General features: G+C 39.4%; 1 protein-coding gene across 11 annotated transcripts in view; it reads right to left on the bottom strand.

Moving 5' to 3' along the window:
* Positions 1–312: 312 nt before the first annotated feature.
* pdlim5 (PDZ and LIM domain 5) overlaps positions 313–17,131 on the bottom strand; it is a 166,329-nt gene continuing 149,510 nt past the window's right edge. For all 11 annotated transcript variants that reach the window (XM_008111057.3, XM_008111060.3, XM_008111059.3 and 8 more), the window contains 3 exons: positions 16,424–16,544; positions 11,011–11,126; positions 313–5,124 (listed from right to left, as the gene is read on the bottom strand). In XM_008111057.3, the coding sequence (XP_008109264.1) occupies positions 5,035–5,124; positions 11,011–11,126; positions 16,424–16,544 (327 nt within the window). In that variant the 3' untranslated portion in view covers positions 313–5,034. The remainder of the gene's footprint in view (positions 5,125–11,010; positions 11,127–16,423; positions 16,545–17,131) is intronic.

The following is a 17,131-nucleotide window of genomic DNA, read 5'->3' as shown; positions in this document are numbered from 1 at the left end:
GACCATGCTACTATAGATGGTTAAGTATCCTAAGGTGAAATCAGAGAATGCTCTGTGCTGAGGCTAAATACAGTATCAGATAAACCTAGTTCAGGGAGATAGAATTGCAGTTCCTATTTACTGTCTCCAATTTAGACAGCAAGTCAGACAATCCTTGCTTACAATTCTATCCAATATTGTTTTCTGCATAGGACAGGGAGAGGATGGGGAAAGATGAAATTAAAGGCAAATAGGATATGGATCATTAATTTCAGACGAAATACAATCATATTTTAAGGAACATTTTTAAAAGATTAAAAAAAACCATGCAACTCCACAATCATTTTTATTTATTTGTGCTCATATCGGGTTGCTGACTATTTTCTATGACAATTGGATCCAGATACCACTTGCTACAGAAGTGTAGAAATGTGTTTCAATAAGAGAGCCAAACAATTTTAATAGTAATGAGAACAAAATAAAATAAAACAGAATGGAATAAGAGTAGCTATACAGATCGTCAGAACCTACTGAACATAACAATCTAGGAAATGTAACATCATCTCTGTTCAACTTCCTTCCTGACATCAGATGATCACACTTGACACTCATAAATATTAGCAATATTAGCTTTCGCTCGGACACAAATGGAGCGTCAAATATTCTATTTACAGAAAACGATGTTCTTAAAACTATCAGCTCAAGTCAATCTTATAACTTAATGTTTGCTACTCATACCTAGTCTGAATTTCAGCTCTGCCTTCTGAAATAATTTGCCAAATTTGCTGTTTTAAAGCATGCACACAAATGTACCGCTTCTATTGGGAATCTTACACTTCCAGTTTCAAAACACAAACATAACTACTCAAACATTTCAGAAGAGATGGTGACAGAACTGCATATACTCTGGGCATTCCCTGCTAAGGTTAAAGTCATTTTCAATACTATTTTGAAAGTTATACTACTTCCAGTGGCCTGTGGGATGATTAAATTTGCTGCATTGTTACCACGATAGGAAACAGAGAAAAGGACACATCAAAACAATCAAGAAATAAACAAGTAAAGCTTTTAAAAACAGCATCAGATATATTGTGTTGGATCCAGACACAGTCATATGTAGAGCAGACTCAAATGAATGGATGGCAAGACTAACTTGAGTTTCTCTGATTTCAACAGGTCTTCTAAGGATGACTATATCTGGATCCACCCTCAATATTTGCAGAAGTGTCCCGCCACAAAATAAATATTTCGGTGAAAGACAACATTCTTGGAATGAAGTGCACTGCTAAGATCTTGGCTAGCTCTATAAAACCATGATATAAACTTTTAACTCTGCTTTTGATTAAATGGGGGATTTTTGATTTCACTATGAATTATTTATATTTTTTCTTTCCCCACTTGCTTTGTGGAACTTTCTAAAGGCCAAATGGGAAATCTAATAAATTATACTGAGTGCAGACAAAAATTAGCTGTGTTGCACATGTAGTCACTTAGTTAAATCAGTCCCTTGCATTATCCTGCCATGTACGCAGGAAGACTGTACCGGAGCCAAAACCTAGTTAAATTGTGAAACTGTCTCTCATCACTTGGTTAGACAATTGCAATTCTTGGATTAGCAAGATGTTGGATGCAAACCATGGTACATCATCACCTACATTCGTTAACACATCCCACAGCTACGTATAAAGCTGTACAGCTAACCCTTTCTATCCAAATAGTATGCATGTGACCATCCAGATTATATATTCATAATCGCATCAGGTTTCTTTTAGTCTGGAGCAATGTAATAAACTGACAAGAGCCCACATTGTGTCGACTTGCTGTCCCTCATTTAAGCCAAACACACTTATGGTGTCAAACCAGAGGTTTGATATCCAGCCATAGGATAATTGTACCCTAGGTCTGGAATTGTCTTTTAAAAATTATCCACAATCTTAAATAGTTTTTTATAGTATTTGTTGTGACTTTTTAAACAGCTCAAAGTAAAGGCATGTTTTAGAGTCAATTACTTCAAAGGAACTGTTTTAAAAGTTAATATGTGAAAGTTGATTTTTACAATTATAGTTAGCCAACAGCCATAGATTTGAAAATATTTTTTAAAAAGTCCTCCAAATAAACTTTGATTTTACCATTTTATGTAAGGGACAGCATTTTACTATGCCATTGTATATAATGCAACTTGAACATCTATGGATTTTGGTATCCACTGGAGGGCCTGGAATCTAACTCTAGCAGCTATCAAGTGCCCACTGTAATACCAATAAGTAACTTTAGACACAAAATATTAAAGACACATGCTGCATTTTTCAACTCAACTCACTGCAAAATATTCTCAATGACGAAAGGGAGCTGACATTTTACATTGAGCATTCTTTATAAAAAATATTCCAAAGTTCAAATTTGTCCATGTGTGCGGTTGAAATAGTGACACCTTTGCTTTTTGATAGTTCAGTGTACACAAATGTTGTTTTATGTACAAAGTCATTACAAATATTATATAAAACTATCTTCGGGCTATGTTCATTAGTTGTATAAGAAACAAAAATGAATTTGGTGTTTAGAATTCAGTTGCATCTCTAAAACATTTCATTATACACATATATGCAAGAACAAGTATTCCAAAATCAAGCATTTCAGATAAAGAAACTGAAGCAGAACTTCTAACCATGGCATCATTTATCTTCCCAATTTGTCTTGATGACTGACATATATTTCTCAAAATATAGAACTCGTCCTTAGTGTGGTCTTATTCTAAAAAAAGAGAATGTGTAATGTACTTTCTTCCAGGAGCATAGATCTACAGACAATTTTCCAAACAAAACACACAGTCTAATCTACAGTTAAGAAAATCACCAGGCATGAAGATTGACCCAGGAAATGGGAACTGTATGTGTAAGAAACTGTAATCTGTGCATGCAGTTGCTTGCAAATAAGATTTTTTAAAGTGATCTTTTAAAATACTGGGTTGGATGAAGACTCAAGTCATGCTGAAACCAATGGGACGTATTTTAGTCATTACGCCCACTGATTTTATCAGTCTGTTCTAAGCATGACGAAATCTGAGACCAGCCCATTCACTGTATGCTTCTAAAGTTTAAGACCTAAAATACACACTGTATGCATCATTTCAGTGGAATGAATAAAATGGAAAACTGAGTGTTTCATACCCAGCAGTCTAGTCTGTGAACCCATCAAAATATGACAAAGCACTTAATAATTCAAAACAGTAGTCCGTTCTCAGTCATTCTTGAGAAATGTTTGAAAACCAAGACAAACATTGCCAAAGTGTCATCTTAAATCAACTCTCACCTGGAAAAGATTACTTGCGCTACCTGGAAAATATTGCTTTGGTTCATATCACTAAAAAAATTAAGAGGATACCCTGACCTAGTTTTCTGGAGATTTCTTTGAATTAAATTTCCTTTACACATAGGCCACATATATATTCTTCCATGGGAGTCAATCACTTGCTTAGCTGTTCTTTTAATGATTTGCCTATTTGGTGATTTATCAAATCATCTCAAGTTATACTTTATACTTTAACAAGATAAAACACTTTTCCATACTCAAGAAAACTTACAATATTCATTCTTGCCCTTCTTTCCTCTCACAAAAATAAACACATTAAATTTTTTTCCATAATTAGAGAAAGAAGTAGGATGAGACATGTAAGAATTGCTTCAACTAATTCATATACTTACAGATTATGGCAGATAAGCAAGTATCGTGTATTACAGTAGTAACTAAACACAATTCACAACATATTTGTATATAATGAAGGTACCTAACAGTAAGGCCACAACAAAAAAGAATAACCTCGGTATTTCTTGACTCCTGTGCAATGATGCAGTAATGAATCTTGTCTCTACGACATAAATGCTGTTTCATTCTCCACCTTTCCCTTTTGTATTTATTAAACGAACAGAAGCACTATGTGCACACAGAAGTAGAAGTACATTTTTAAAAGATGTAAGAAGTGAAGTTATATATTATCCAACTCATTCTTAACCCCTACCCTAATTAATCCTCAGACATCTTATATTTGCTACATCTTAGGAGCAGCTAAGTGGCATTTTTTTTCCTGAATGCTCGTAAAACCTATTTTCTGCATGGCCAAGTATCTCATTACCTAGTGCATAAATTTAGTTACTTTCTCTCTATCATTTCAGAAAAAATGAATGCAAATCTCTATATGTATGAGTGAAAATAATAGAGTTTAACCATCTTCTGTTTCCAATTCCCTAATTACTTATAACATGAACGCACTCTTTCATACCAACATGTTTCTAGTTATACTTTTGAAAAACATAATACAACAATACAAACCAGTTAAAGGGTAAAAGCAGATAATCTTTACTGATGGAAGGCCTCTATGAGCAGGACAAGGAAGGTCATAATTTTCAGGGATTACCATTCTGTACTTCATCCTTCAATCCACCCTGAAGGGACTCCATGTGACACCCACTGAAGCAAATGTTGGGAAGGACACAAGGGGACGGAAGCTGAAAACAGCACCATTCCGATTTCTTGGTGAAAGTATCCTACCAACAGAGAAAGACTCTAACTAGAATTCCACTTAAACCAATTAATTATTCATAGTAGAATCCTCGATTATACTGCCTGCCTTACTTGCAAAAGGGTAACAAATTCTATTTTTGAATCATATTATGACTATAAGCTATTTATCATGTGTTGGCACTTAAATGGCAAAGCAAATTGAGCTACAAAAGTCACACATAATTAACATTTTTTTTTTTTGCAAAAGAGATCATTAAAATAAAAACTCAACCAAACAATCAACAGAAAATTGGCATTATTCTGAAGGCTTGTTGTAATTACAAATATTCAAATCACTTCTTTCTGACACTATGACTGTGGTTTACTTTAGATGCTCCCTGTTGTGCTACATGAACTGTCATAAGCTCTAGTCCTTCCTGCAACTTCACATCTACAATTTTAAGATTCTACATAAATATTTTAGTAAGCCTATTGAAAACCAGAAGAGGACAGGTCCCTCTTCTTGCAATTCTGTTTCCTTTAGTAACTTCCAAGTTTTCAGATGTTTACAGAGTGAGCATGTTTCTTGCACAAGGGCTTGTCCTTCTTGGAGAAGAAAGTCTGACCCTCCAAACTGTCACAGCATACCTGAAAAATGACACAAAATACATAGTTTGTAACTCAAAATATTAATACATACTGATTATAATACTTATTATATGGACAATGTTCTACATCATTTAGATTTTGGGGGCACAAGGAGAAGTGTGTGATGTCTCATGGGCCATGTAGTCCTGTTCCTAGTACTGTTGTGACAGATGAAGAGGAAAACTTGGGTTTCCCACCGTTTCTGCCAGATTTGGAGCCCTTGCAGCTGCAGGATGTTTGCCCACAAGAAGACAGCCAAACAAGCCTTGAGTCGAAATCTCCCCCATTTTCTTGCCGCCTTTATTATAATCAAGATAGACACGCGCGGGAGGCGACTCGCAGAAGCGCTCGGATAGCTGCCAGACAATTAGATGATTAAGTCTACTTCCCTTGGGAAAGTTTAAGGAGTCCTGCATCTGGACAGTATAGGTTTCGGTTCTTGTTCCCCAGAGAAAGTGTGCTTTGGCGGGAAAACAAGATCCTATATAGATGTTGGCCACAAAGAATTCCTTGCGGAGTCAATTCGTCAGCTCGTGGAGTGAGATCGCGTGTAGACTACGTACTCCAGTTCCCAGCTCCTGAATCAAGTTCCCAGCCCTGCCTTGTTCCACGGATCTCTATGGACTCAGTTCTTGTTCCACGATTGCCTTGTTTCTAGTTGGACCTTGCCAAGCCTCAAGTTTTGTCTTGCCTTGCATTTTAAACCCAGGGACCCTGTTTCACGGATTCCAGCCTTGTTTCCTTGATCCGGATTTACCTTAAGCCTCAAAGACTATGGACAGTTCCCCACACTATTGCTTGCAAAATAGTGTGTGTTTCGGTGAAGTGGATTATAACTTTGGACTTTAATATCATATATTGGACATTGTTTTTCTGGACTATATTTGACCTTTCCTGAAAGGTCTACTTCTGAACTATATTCTACACTTATTTTTATTGACTTTATATATTTCTTTAATAAAGATATTAGATAGAATCTGGCCTCTGTGTATGGTTATTGGTGCTCTGCAGCCTGGGTCCTGACAGTTTGACTCCGCCACCTTAAGCACCAATTAACCTAGGCCAGAATGTCTACCAGAACCGGGGCGGAAGCCCAACCGCTCAGCTACACCATCTCCAAGGATGAAGTGGACAGAATCCGAGATATGCTCCATACGCAGGAGGGAGAAATACGGGGCTTGAAGGAACGCGGAACCCGTCTCCCTGCCCTGGCGTTGCCAACCAAGTTCTCTGGAGAAGCTTCCAAGGTTCATGTTTTCCGTCGCCAATGCCAGGCATACCTAGAAGCCCGTAATGCCGAGTTTCCCCAAGAAGACATCAAGGTGGCGTGGATTTACAGTCTCCTAGATGGGCCAGTGGCCAATTGGGCGACGGCGCTGTTTGATGTAGCCTCCCCACACCTAAGATCCGCGCAAAACTTCCTGGATCACCTTAAGGCGACTTGGGGGATCGAGGACAACTTAGAGGTGGCCGGCCACAAACTCAGGCGCCTTTCCCAAGGGGACAGGCCCTTGACCCAGTACATAGCCGAGTTCCGAGTGCTGGCCCAAAACACCGGTTGGAATGACATAGCCCTCAGAGGACAGTTTCGGGAGGGACTCAACATCGAGATGTTGGAAGAAATCTCCAAGGTGGATCCTCCAAACTCTCTTGAAAGACTTATTGACCAATGTTTACGCGCCGAAGTCATGCTTGCCAACAGAAAACAGTGGCTCCGAGGCCAGAGTGGAAGAGCTGGAGCAAAACCTCCCGCTCCCGCCGGCATCCAGCCACGTCCAGTGTGGAGACCCCCACCACCAGCCCCATACCCCAGAGGAAGCGAGGAGGTGCCGATGCAGTTGGGCAATGTGCGGCCCAGATTAGATGTTGCCGAGAAGGCTCGCCGCCAACGTTTAAACCTCTGTTGGTACTGCGGAAACGGGGGCCACTTTGCCAGAGAGTGTCCAGCCAAAGGAAAGCCCGCCGCTCGTTTGGCGGCGGCGTCCTCCGTGGAGACGAAGACGGCCGAGGCGGCTGGCGCAAAGCCGGCGGGGGAAGCCAGCGACCGGGCGTAGAGAGGCTCGCCAACCCGGTCAGAAACCCCATTCAAGAGCCGCCAACCGGGGTCCTATTTCTCCTAGTGGTCACCTTGTGGTCAGTGAAAAAAGGACCTGTCATGATCCATGCCATGATAGACTCGGGAGCAACAAACAATTTCATCGATAGAGAGTATGCCGACTCTCTGGGATTACAATATCACGATTTCAAGAACGCCCGGGTGGTGCAAGCCATTGATGGCCGCCCCCTAAAGACAGGTCCAGTAAGCCAATGGTCTGAACCCACCAGAATGTGGATAAGGGAACACATGGAAGAGATTTCCTTTTTTGTTACCGAGGTTCCTCACTTCCCTGTGATTTTGGGGATCCCATGGCTGACACTCCACGACCCTAGCATCTCATGGACCAACAGAGAACTGCAGTTTGCTTCTAAATATTGACAAAACCATTGTCTTGTAGCCAAGGTCTGTCATGCCACAGACGCTGAAGCCATCATCACCTTGCCCAAGAAATACTCAGACTTTTGGGATGTTTTCAATGAAAAGGAAGCCGAGAAACTACTCCCGCATAGGCCTTATGATTGTGCCATTGACTTGGTGGAGGGGGCCCCGATCCCGCGAGGACACCTCTACTCCCTGACTGAACCAGAGCAAGAAGCTCTCAGGGAGTTCATAGAGTCAAACCTCCGCAAGGGGTTCATCAGACCCTCTCAATCCCCAGCTGCTTCCCCAGTGATGTTTGTGAAGAAAAAGTCAGGGGATCTACGGCTAGTTGTGGACTATAGAGCACTAAACAATATCACTAAACGGAACCGCTACCCCCTGCCTTTGATCTCGGACCTATTAGACCGGCTTCGGGGGGCCAAGGTTTACACCAAGCTGGATCTTCGGGGGGCTTACAATCTAATTCGCATCAGAGAGGGGGACGAGTGGAAAACCGCCTTCCAGACTAAATTCGGATTATTCGAGTCCCTAGTCATGAATTTCGGTTTATGTGGAGCTCCCGCAACGTTCTAGCACTTTGTCAATGATATTTTTCAAGACTATCTAGATCGGTTCTTGATCATATACCTGGACGATTTTTTGGTGTTCTCAAGATCACAATCAGAACACGAGAAACACGTCAGAATGGTGTTACAACGTTTGCGGGATCATGGACTATATGCCAAGTTGGAAAAGTGCGCCTTTGATCTTGAAGAGGTTGATTTCCTGGGGTACCGCGTCTCGCCACAAGGGCTCTCCTGGATCCGGCAAAGGTCTCCACAGTTTTGGAATGGAGGGCGCCAACCAACAAGAAAGAGGTGCAACGATTCTTAGGGTTCGCGAACTACTACCGCAAGTTCATTCCAGACTTTGCCCGCTGGTCTGACCCAATCACCAGCTGCATCCGTGGAAAACAGCCTTTCCGCTGGACGGAGCAAGCAGAGAAGGGGTTCCAGCAACTAAAGAAATTATTCACGTCCCAGCCAATTCTACAGCACCCTGATCCTAAAACCCCTTTTGTTGTGCAGGCTGACGCCTCCGATGTGGCAATTGGGGCTGTACTCTTGCAACCAGTGGGAGAACATCTTCACCCTTGTGCTTTTTACTCCCGTCAACTAACAGCCCCAGAGAGAAATTACACTATTTGGGAGAAAGAACTTTTGGCCATAAAGGCAGCCTTTGAAAATTGGAGACATTGGTTAGAAGGGGCCAAATTTCCCATTGAGGTCCATACTGACCATCGTAATTTAGAGCATCTAAGAACTGCCCGCAAGTTAAATCAGAGGCAGCAGCGCTGGGCTCTATTCTTTGAGCGTTTTGACTTCCAGATTCATTATGTAACCCCAGCCCAGACCAAGCAAGCAGATGCTCTATCACGGAAACCAGAGTATGCTGCAGGGCGCAGAGAGACCGTTGAATCCCAATTGCTGCAGTGGGACAAAGTGGGACTTGCAACAAAATGTTGCAATGGGGAATGCTCCCATTTAAGATGACAACAAGATGTTGCAGTGGGGAATGCTCCCATTTAAGGTGCCAGCCAACCACACCTTTTTCCATGATATTTCATTAAATTCCATACCATTCCCTCCAAACTTTTGTCAGTATTCATGAAATACACTTAGTTCCCATTGGGCTGATTTTTAGTTTATATCTTCTTTCAGGTCTTTTGTTCCCAATATTTCTTTGATGGATGAATTTACTAAAATCCCACAAAACCCATGGGTTGGCAGAAACAATAGTAGTAAGAACAGTTATTGCTATTGTTGGATTTAATAAGGATTATTTTTTCCCAAAGTTGTAGTTTACAGCACTTCGTTGTTTGCCTTCATGTCATTTCTGACCTACGGCAACCCTACCATGGGGTTTTTATGATAAGCTTTGCTCATGGGGAATTTGCCTTTAGCTTCCTCTGGGAATGCAGGTACAGTACATGACTTGTTCAAGGTCACCCAGTGGATTACCATGGCCAAGCAGGAATTTGAACCATAGGTTCCTAGAGTCCTAGTCCAACACTCAAACCACTAGACTACACAGATGGTACGTTGTTTATCCACTTTTTCTTTCAGTCTAGGACTCAAAGTAGCTCATTATTACACTATACAAATATCATTTGTATATCAAATATACATGTATATTAAAATATCATTACATTATAAACAAAATTAAAAATCATTAAAAGCAAGCCATTTGTATATACAACTTGGACATGAGCTGTATAGAATTTTACAGATCTAAATGTATTGTAATAGATTCTAATGGTTTTAACTATTTGTTTTTAATAGTCCCTGGTTTAATTCTATGTAAGGTTGTACATGTTTTAGGTTTTAGGTTATATATTGTATTGCTTTTAGTGTTGTTTGCTGCTTTGAGTGTCTTCTAAGAGAAAAAGCGAGATATAAACAACAACATGAAAAAGCATTGTGAATCATGTCTGGAAATTAGACCAGTAGTCAGGGGAGCTGTTGCAACAAGGGAGTTTACATTAAAATCATGAACCAATTTAAAAACATATATAATAATAATATAATATAGCACAAAACAGCACAATAATCAAGAAAAATATTAAAGCTTCTAATAGCATGCAAGTGCAATAATGAAAGGTTCAGCAGTCACAATCCTGGCACTTGCACCAAAGAGGGCATAATTTATAAGAAGACCTGAAGAGTGTGCCTAAAGAAAAGCAAGGGGTCAGTTCTTCATTTCTAAAAAAGACATTCTATAAATAGGGATTTTTCCAGGAAAAGACTACCTTGCATCCCTACCAATCTGATGTTATGTACAGATGGTACTTCCATTAAACTACAGCTTTCTCTTGATGGAATAGGACTCCCTCAGAAGGACCAGACAGCAGCTTTGGATATACTGTTAGATTCATTTCTGATCTTAGAAGTCAGACAGTGTCAGCACCAAGGAGTGTGTTTACCACTCTAGGGAAAGTAAATCTTGACTCAATAATCCATCATTTCATCACACCTTGTCTGGGCTAATGAAACACACACTACACTAAGCTGCACTTGAAAAGGCTTCAGAAACTTGGTCTAATGGTGCCACTGGCCATACTTTCATTTTGTGTGCGTTTTCAAGCACTGATTGTGGATCATCATCACTGGCATTCATTTTGTTTCCAAAATCACTAAAATTATAGTTTTTTCATATAGTATTATGAATACCTTTAGGATAGGCTGTCTGTTTGATTACCTCCCCCCATAATTTTAGATAAGCATCAGAAGCTTCACTGTATGTTCTGTCACCTTAGGAGGTCAGTCTAGAAGGAACCAAAAGCAGAGCCTTTTCTACAGAAACACCCTGATTTTGGAACTCTAGGGGCCAAAACTAAATAAAGCCAATATAGTGATATTTGTACTTACGGAGCATACAAAGCAGGTATCATGCCAAGTGTGGCCCAAGGCTTCCAGGAACCTATCCCCAGCTTCAATGGGAAATTCACAACCATGGCACATAGTACCAAAGAGGGCATAATAATCTGTATAAAGTATAAGCATAATCATTGGCATTAAAAAAACCCCTTTATTTTGCAAAAAAAAAACCCCCAAAAAAACAAAACCCAAAACCCAAAAATACATTCCAGAACAAATATTCTAATCATGTAGTGTTGTACTATTCTTGAAATGTATCAAAATGCAACAGAACAAACACATATAGAATTGTTCTCTATGCCTGAAGCCCCTTCCACACAGATGAATAAAATCCCACATTATCTGCTTTGAGCTGGAATATATGGGAGTCTGGACTCAGATAACCCAGTTCAAATCAGATATTGTGGGACTTTTTGCCTTGATATTCTGGGTTATATGGCTGTGTGGAAGGGCCCCGAGATCCATTCAGGAGGGGCTGTTACTTATCTGAAAGGAGGAGACAAAGAAAACACAATTTGGGCCATGTAGTAGCAGCTGGGCCAATCTCTGGGAAGGGATAAATAAGTTGGGTTCATGTTGCTGGCAATGTATTCATTAAGTCATACAACACATATCAATGGATGACTATATCAATGACTCGTCTATGTAACTCCCTATGGTTTATGTGAGTAATGTGCATGTGTATGGTTGCAGCAAAGTGTAAGCATGCCACATCAAAGATCACACTTTCATGCCTGATCTTTAATCTTGACTTGAACATGCAAAACTTTCAGACATTATTTAACATGTAAATAGTAGTCAGATGATACTGATTACTCCCAGTTTTTTAAAAAATTGTGTTTTAACTAACTTTGCAGATCTTTGTGCCCTAACATTTCCAGGATTGTCAACCCCAAGATACAGGAGGCAATGGATATCATTAAGAGAACATTATATCTGTTGAGATAACCTTGACCATATTTTCCACCTTTTAAAATTTATTAGGCCATGATGTTTTGCAAAATCTCTTTGATGCCTTCAGCAACACTGAATTTATTTAAAAAGTGTAATTAAAATGATTTTTAAAAAATCACCAGAGATTCCCTTTTCAATATTTGTAGATGCTTAAACGTTGGTACAGTAGAGTCTCACTTATCCAACCTTCACTTATCCTACATTCTGTATTATCCAATACAGTCTGCCTTTTAGTAGTCAATGTTTTCAATAGATTGCAATGTTTTGGTGGTAGAGTCGTAAATACAGCAATTACTACATAACATTACCGTGTATTGAAATGTTTTTTCTATCATTTTGTTGTAAAACATGACATTTTTGGTTCTTAATTTGTAAAATCATATTGTAATTTGATGTTTAATAGGCCTTTTCTTAATCTCTCCTTATTATCCAACATTTTCGCTTATCCAACGTTCTGACGGCCAGCTTATGTTGGGTAAGTGAGACTCTACTGTATATATTGATATTGCATTAAATACTTGCTTGCAGAAAAATGAAAAGCAAATAATTCTGGACACGTATTTTTTTATTAGGAAACCCTATTAGCGGTTTATTAAGCTCATAAAAGTGCTGAATGGGTGTACTGCTGTGCATGTGAATAGAAAAAACAGAAACATAGATATCTGATGTATTAATTCATAGAGTTATAACAAATTCTTACAAGAATCTATTACACCAAATAATTTGATTATGTTTTAAAAAATCAAGAAGAGTCTCTAAATACTGGCTTTCATAAAAGTCAAGGCTGGAATATCAATGGTGCACTTGAAGCAAATGCATAAGGGCCCACCTTGACTAGAGGCTTTATGGTCCTGCTAATGGCTTCTGTATGGTTTCATATACTGCATGTATCTTGCACTGTGATGCTTCTGGGCACCATTTGCCCCTTATTTGGTTACTATTTCCCTGATATGGAGTCAGTGAAGTGGTTGGTACATAGTAGTATGTAGTCTCTAACACTAGGAGGGAGATATGACTGGAGCTGCCTTTTCCTTTTGGACTGAACACTGATACTGTGGCCAAGTCAGATCTGTTGAAGCATGAAGCTGGCTCCCAAATGGGGAAACTCACAAACTCACAGATGTAAGGAAAGAGGCTCTGTTTTGGAAATAATCCAGGACCTCAGCAGCCTTTATCTGGCCTTGAGCTAGGCCATGCTTTCACAATTTGAAGACGGCACAGTTTGTGCCCTGTGACACTCCGTCCTTTGCAGATATCCCTTGTGGCTTCAATAAACCATCAAGTGCAGCCTTGTCACACCAAACAAGATACTTTCTCAACACAAAAGAACTTACCAAACTTGTGTGTTGGCTTTGATAAAACAAATATTTTGAAACAGTTGTTTAAAAGGGTTGTTGTATGTCTTTCGGGCTGTGTGGCCATGTTCCAGAAGCATTCTCTCCTGACGTTTCGCCCACATCTATGGCAGGCATCCTCAGAGGTTGTGAGGTATGGATAAACTAAGTCAGGAAAGGAAAGAATATATATCTGTGTAGAGTCCAAGGTGTGGCAAGAGTTCTTTGTCACTGGGAGCCAGCATTAATGTTTCAGTTAATCACCCAAATTGGCACTGTACAGATAGATACCTTCATAAAAACTCCAACCATCACCCAAGTCAAAAAAGGAGCACAATCAAAGCCCTGACAGACCGTGCACAAAGAATCTGCGAACCTCACCTCCTCCAAGGTGAACTCAACCACCTAAACTGGGCTCTACAGGCCAATGGATACTCCACCACAGACATCAGAAGAGCTGCAAGGCCAAGAACAAGCCATGAGAGTCAAGACAAAGATCCACCCAGAGGAAAGGTGTTCTTACCATACATCAAGGGAACTACTGACCGCATAGGGAAGCTGATGAAGAAGCACAACCTACAAACTATCTACAGACCCACGAAGAAAATCCAACAAATGCTACGGTCAGCGAAGGACAAGAGGGATCCTCTCTCTTCTGCAGGAGTCTACCGGATACCATGCAGCTGTGGACAAGTCTACATAGGGACCACCAAACGCAGCGCCCAAACAAGAGTCAAAGAACATGAAAGGCACTGCAGACTAATTCAACCAGAGAAATCAGCCATAGCAGAGCATTTGATGAACCAGCCTGGACACAGAATACTATTTGAGAACACAAAAATGCTGGACCATTCTAACAACTATCATGTCAGACTACACAGAGAAGCCATTGAAATCCACAAGCATGTGGACAACTTCAACAGAAAGGAAGAAACCATGAAAATGAACAAAATCTGGCTACCAGTATTACAAAACTCCAAAATCAAAACAGTAGATGGGAACCAACACAATGAGGACTTGACTGAACAAAGGATGCCCCCAGGCAAGGGACAAAACATTTCCAGTGCCAATTTGGGTGATTAACTGAAACATTAATGCTGGCTCCCAGTGACAAAGAACTCTTGCCACACCTTGGACTCTACACAGATATATATTCTTTCCTTTCCTGACTTAGTTTATCCATACCTCACAACCTCTGAGGATGCCTGCCATAGATGTGGGCGAAACGTCAGGAGAGAATGCTTCTGGAACATGGCCACACAGCCCGAAAGACATACAACCACCCTGTGATTCTGGCCATGAAAGCCTTCGACAACACAGTTGTTTAAAAATTGACAATGTTCTCTCCTCTCCTTTTTACAGTCTCATACTGAAAATGGGTGTATGCCTGTTTGATTTGGCTGGTGTTTACAGTTTCAAGAGGTTTACAAGCTTTTTTACTTCCTTTTTACCGAAGACAGAAAACAGTAGCCATGGTAGACTGAAAAGCTTCTGTTCTCTTTCCTTTTCAACCCCAGACATATAGTCTAAGATTTTTCTCCTGTTACGTTAACCATGGTAACAGCAGCATGAAGTAATCTATTCACAGAAAGTTTACAAAAGACAGGTCGGTGGTGTGTTATAGCTTCATGCCTGGACAACCTAAACTGCAGTCTCTTATTCTATAATGCTAAATGAAATCCAGCTTTAGAGGAGTTTAGGAGGAATGATCACTGGATGTAAAACTCTTAAGCTATTTTTTCTATTGTGTGATTTCACTACTTCCATTAGATACTATGAAGCTTCCCATGTTTTGGATTGCTTTTATACTGACTATCCCCTTAAATCTTGTCAGGTTTGAGACATACTTCAGGTTGACATAGCAATGTTTTATCCTGTGCCAAAAGGCTACTTAGCCAACTCAATCACCCAAAAAGGTCAGACCCAACGTGTCACCACCAAATGCCTTACAAATAAATAATCTTAGAATAAAAATATTCAGAAGCAAACATAATGGTGATTTTTGAATTCTATATTTTTACAGTTTGTGATAGATATTGAGCATTATGAAAAAAACCCATAATGAAATTAGAAAAAAATGCAACATGCATTCCTATTTTAAACATATTAACTGATCATCCTTTACTTCAGTATTATCACTTTTATAGGATGCACCTTCAGTGGCTGTTAATTATCAGTTGTCAGACTAGTGAAGTACTGGAAGCAAAGTTGATTCAAGTATTTCCTTCTGTTCATTTGGATGAACATGGACATATTAAAATCAAATTCAGTCCAGCACCCCTTTTTTCCATTTTGTAATTTTTATCCATGTCTAAAATTGAAATAATAATAAACATAGCCTTTTTGTTTTTGATATCCAATTCAAAATCAAATAGCATATTTTTGGTTTTTTATTTTATGATGGTTAATTGAAAAACAAAAGAATGAGTGATACACAGATTTATATGGCCCTCATTTAATGTTAATAGTTCAAAGTATGTCAGGCTGAATGATCAGCCCCTACAAATTTTCACCTCACCAAATCTGGCACTCTTCACAATAAGTTTGATTACCCCTGGGTTAACATCCATGTGGTTTTTGTTTTGCTCTTTGTGTCCCTAATCAGAAGATTTCACCTCACTTTCTGTCCCTGCGACAATTGGATTTGGGGGGAAAATGCCTTGTTGTGGAAACAAGGATTGGTGAGAAAGCTTCAGTTGTGACACCTTTATCTCATGCTAACTCTTTCAGGAGTGAATTTCCATTCCGAGGGGTAAATTTCTCTCACTTCCTGTTGTCTCACCCCCGTTCTTAACTATGAGTCATTTGTAAGTTGGATGTTTGTAACTCTGGGACAGCCTGTAGATTTAACTGGAGGAAGCTGTATTCTTCAAATGCTCAGGGTACTTCATAAGCATGAAGTAGGCATACTACTACTACTAGTACTACTACTATTTCTGCCACAACTACTATGTAATAAACAATGTCACTCAGTAACAACAAGAAAAGTAACAGAATTCATAGAAATCATGTTTAAAATAAGATAGCAAGCCAGCAATCCAATAAATTATATTTTTTTCTGTATTTTTCCTGATTGCCATCTGACTCAATGGTTATTTAACCACGGCAACACTCACCTGTCTCACAGTAGGGATCACCATCTTCCAGGTGGAAAACATTGTTCCGAATGGGCTTGTGGCAGGCCACACACACAAAGCAGGAAACATGCCAGGTTTGTTTCAAAGCATTTATTACTTCCTGAGCCAGGAAAAAAAATTGCAATTTTGAATTAGAAGAATTAATGTGCACTGTTTTAAGAAACAGAACAAACACTCATTGAAGAAAGGTAGATCTTGAACCACAGAACCTCTCAAATCTATAGCTGCTGCTTTATAGAAAACAGAAATTTTAAAACAAGGAATGTAGAAAAACAATGTAACATTTAATCCCAGTTAAACAACAAGGATGATGATGATGATGATGATGGTGGCAATAATAATAATATCCCACCTCTCCCTGCTGCTTGAGGTGGGATTATTCACTAAAAGGTTGTGCAACTCCCTCTTAATCTTTAAACCATAGTCAAGAACTCCTTTTCATTACAGTGTCTTTCAATCAAAAGAACAAATTCTAGTTCAAAGTTCTTTGACCACATCCAAGTGGTAGGTAGGGACAAAGTAATTTTTAACGTATTGTGGCTATTAATACCAGCAAGTAAACCTTGGGAGACACATTTCAACTTTTTAAAATGGGGATGGGGGAGAAAGAATATCACAGAAAAGCTGAGAAACCACCAAATGATTACTTTTCAGCTTTTTCTATGGATGAAAATGGTACTTAAGGAA

This window comes from Anolis carolinensis, chromosome 5 (assembly GCF_035594765.1).
Source record: "Anolis carolinensis isolate JA03-04 chromosome 5, rAnoCar3.1.pri, whole genome shotgun sequence".
Taxonomy (NCBI): domain Eukaryota; kingdom Metazoa; phylum Chordata; class Lepidosauria; order Squamata; family Dactyloidae; genus Anolis; species Anolis carolinensis.
This window is presented reverse-complemented; position numbering and strand designations above follow the sequence as displayed.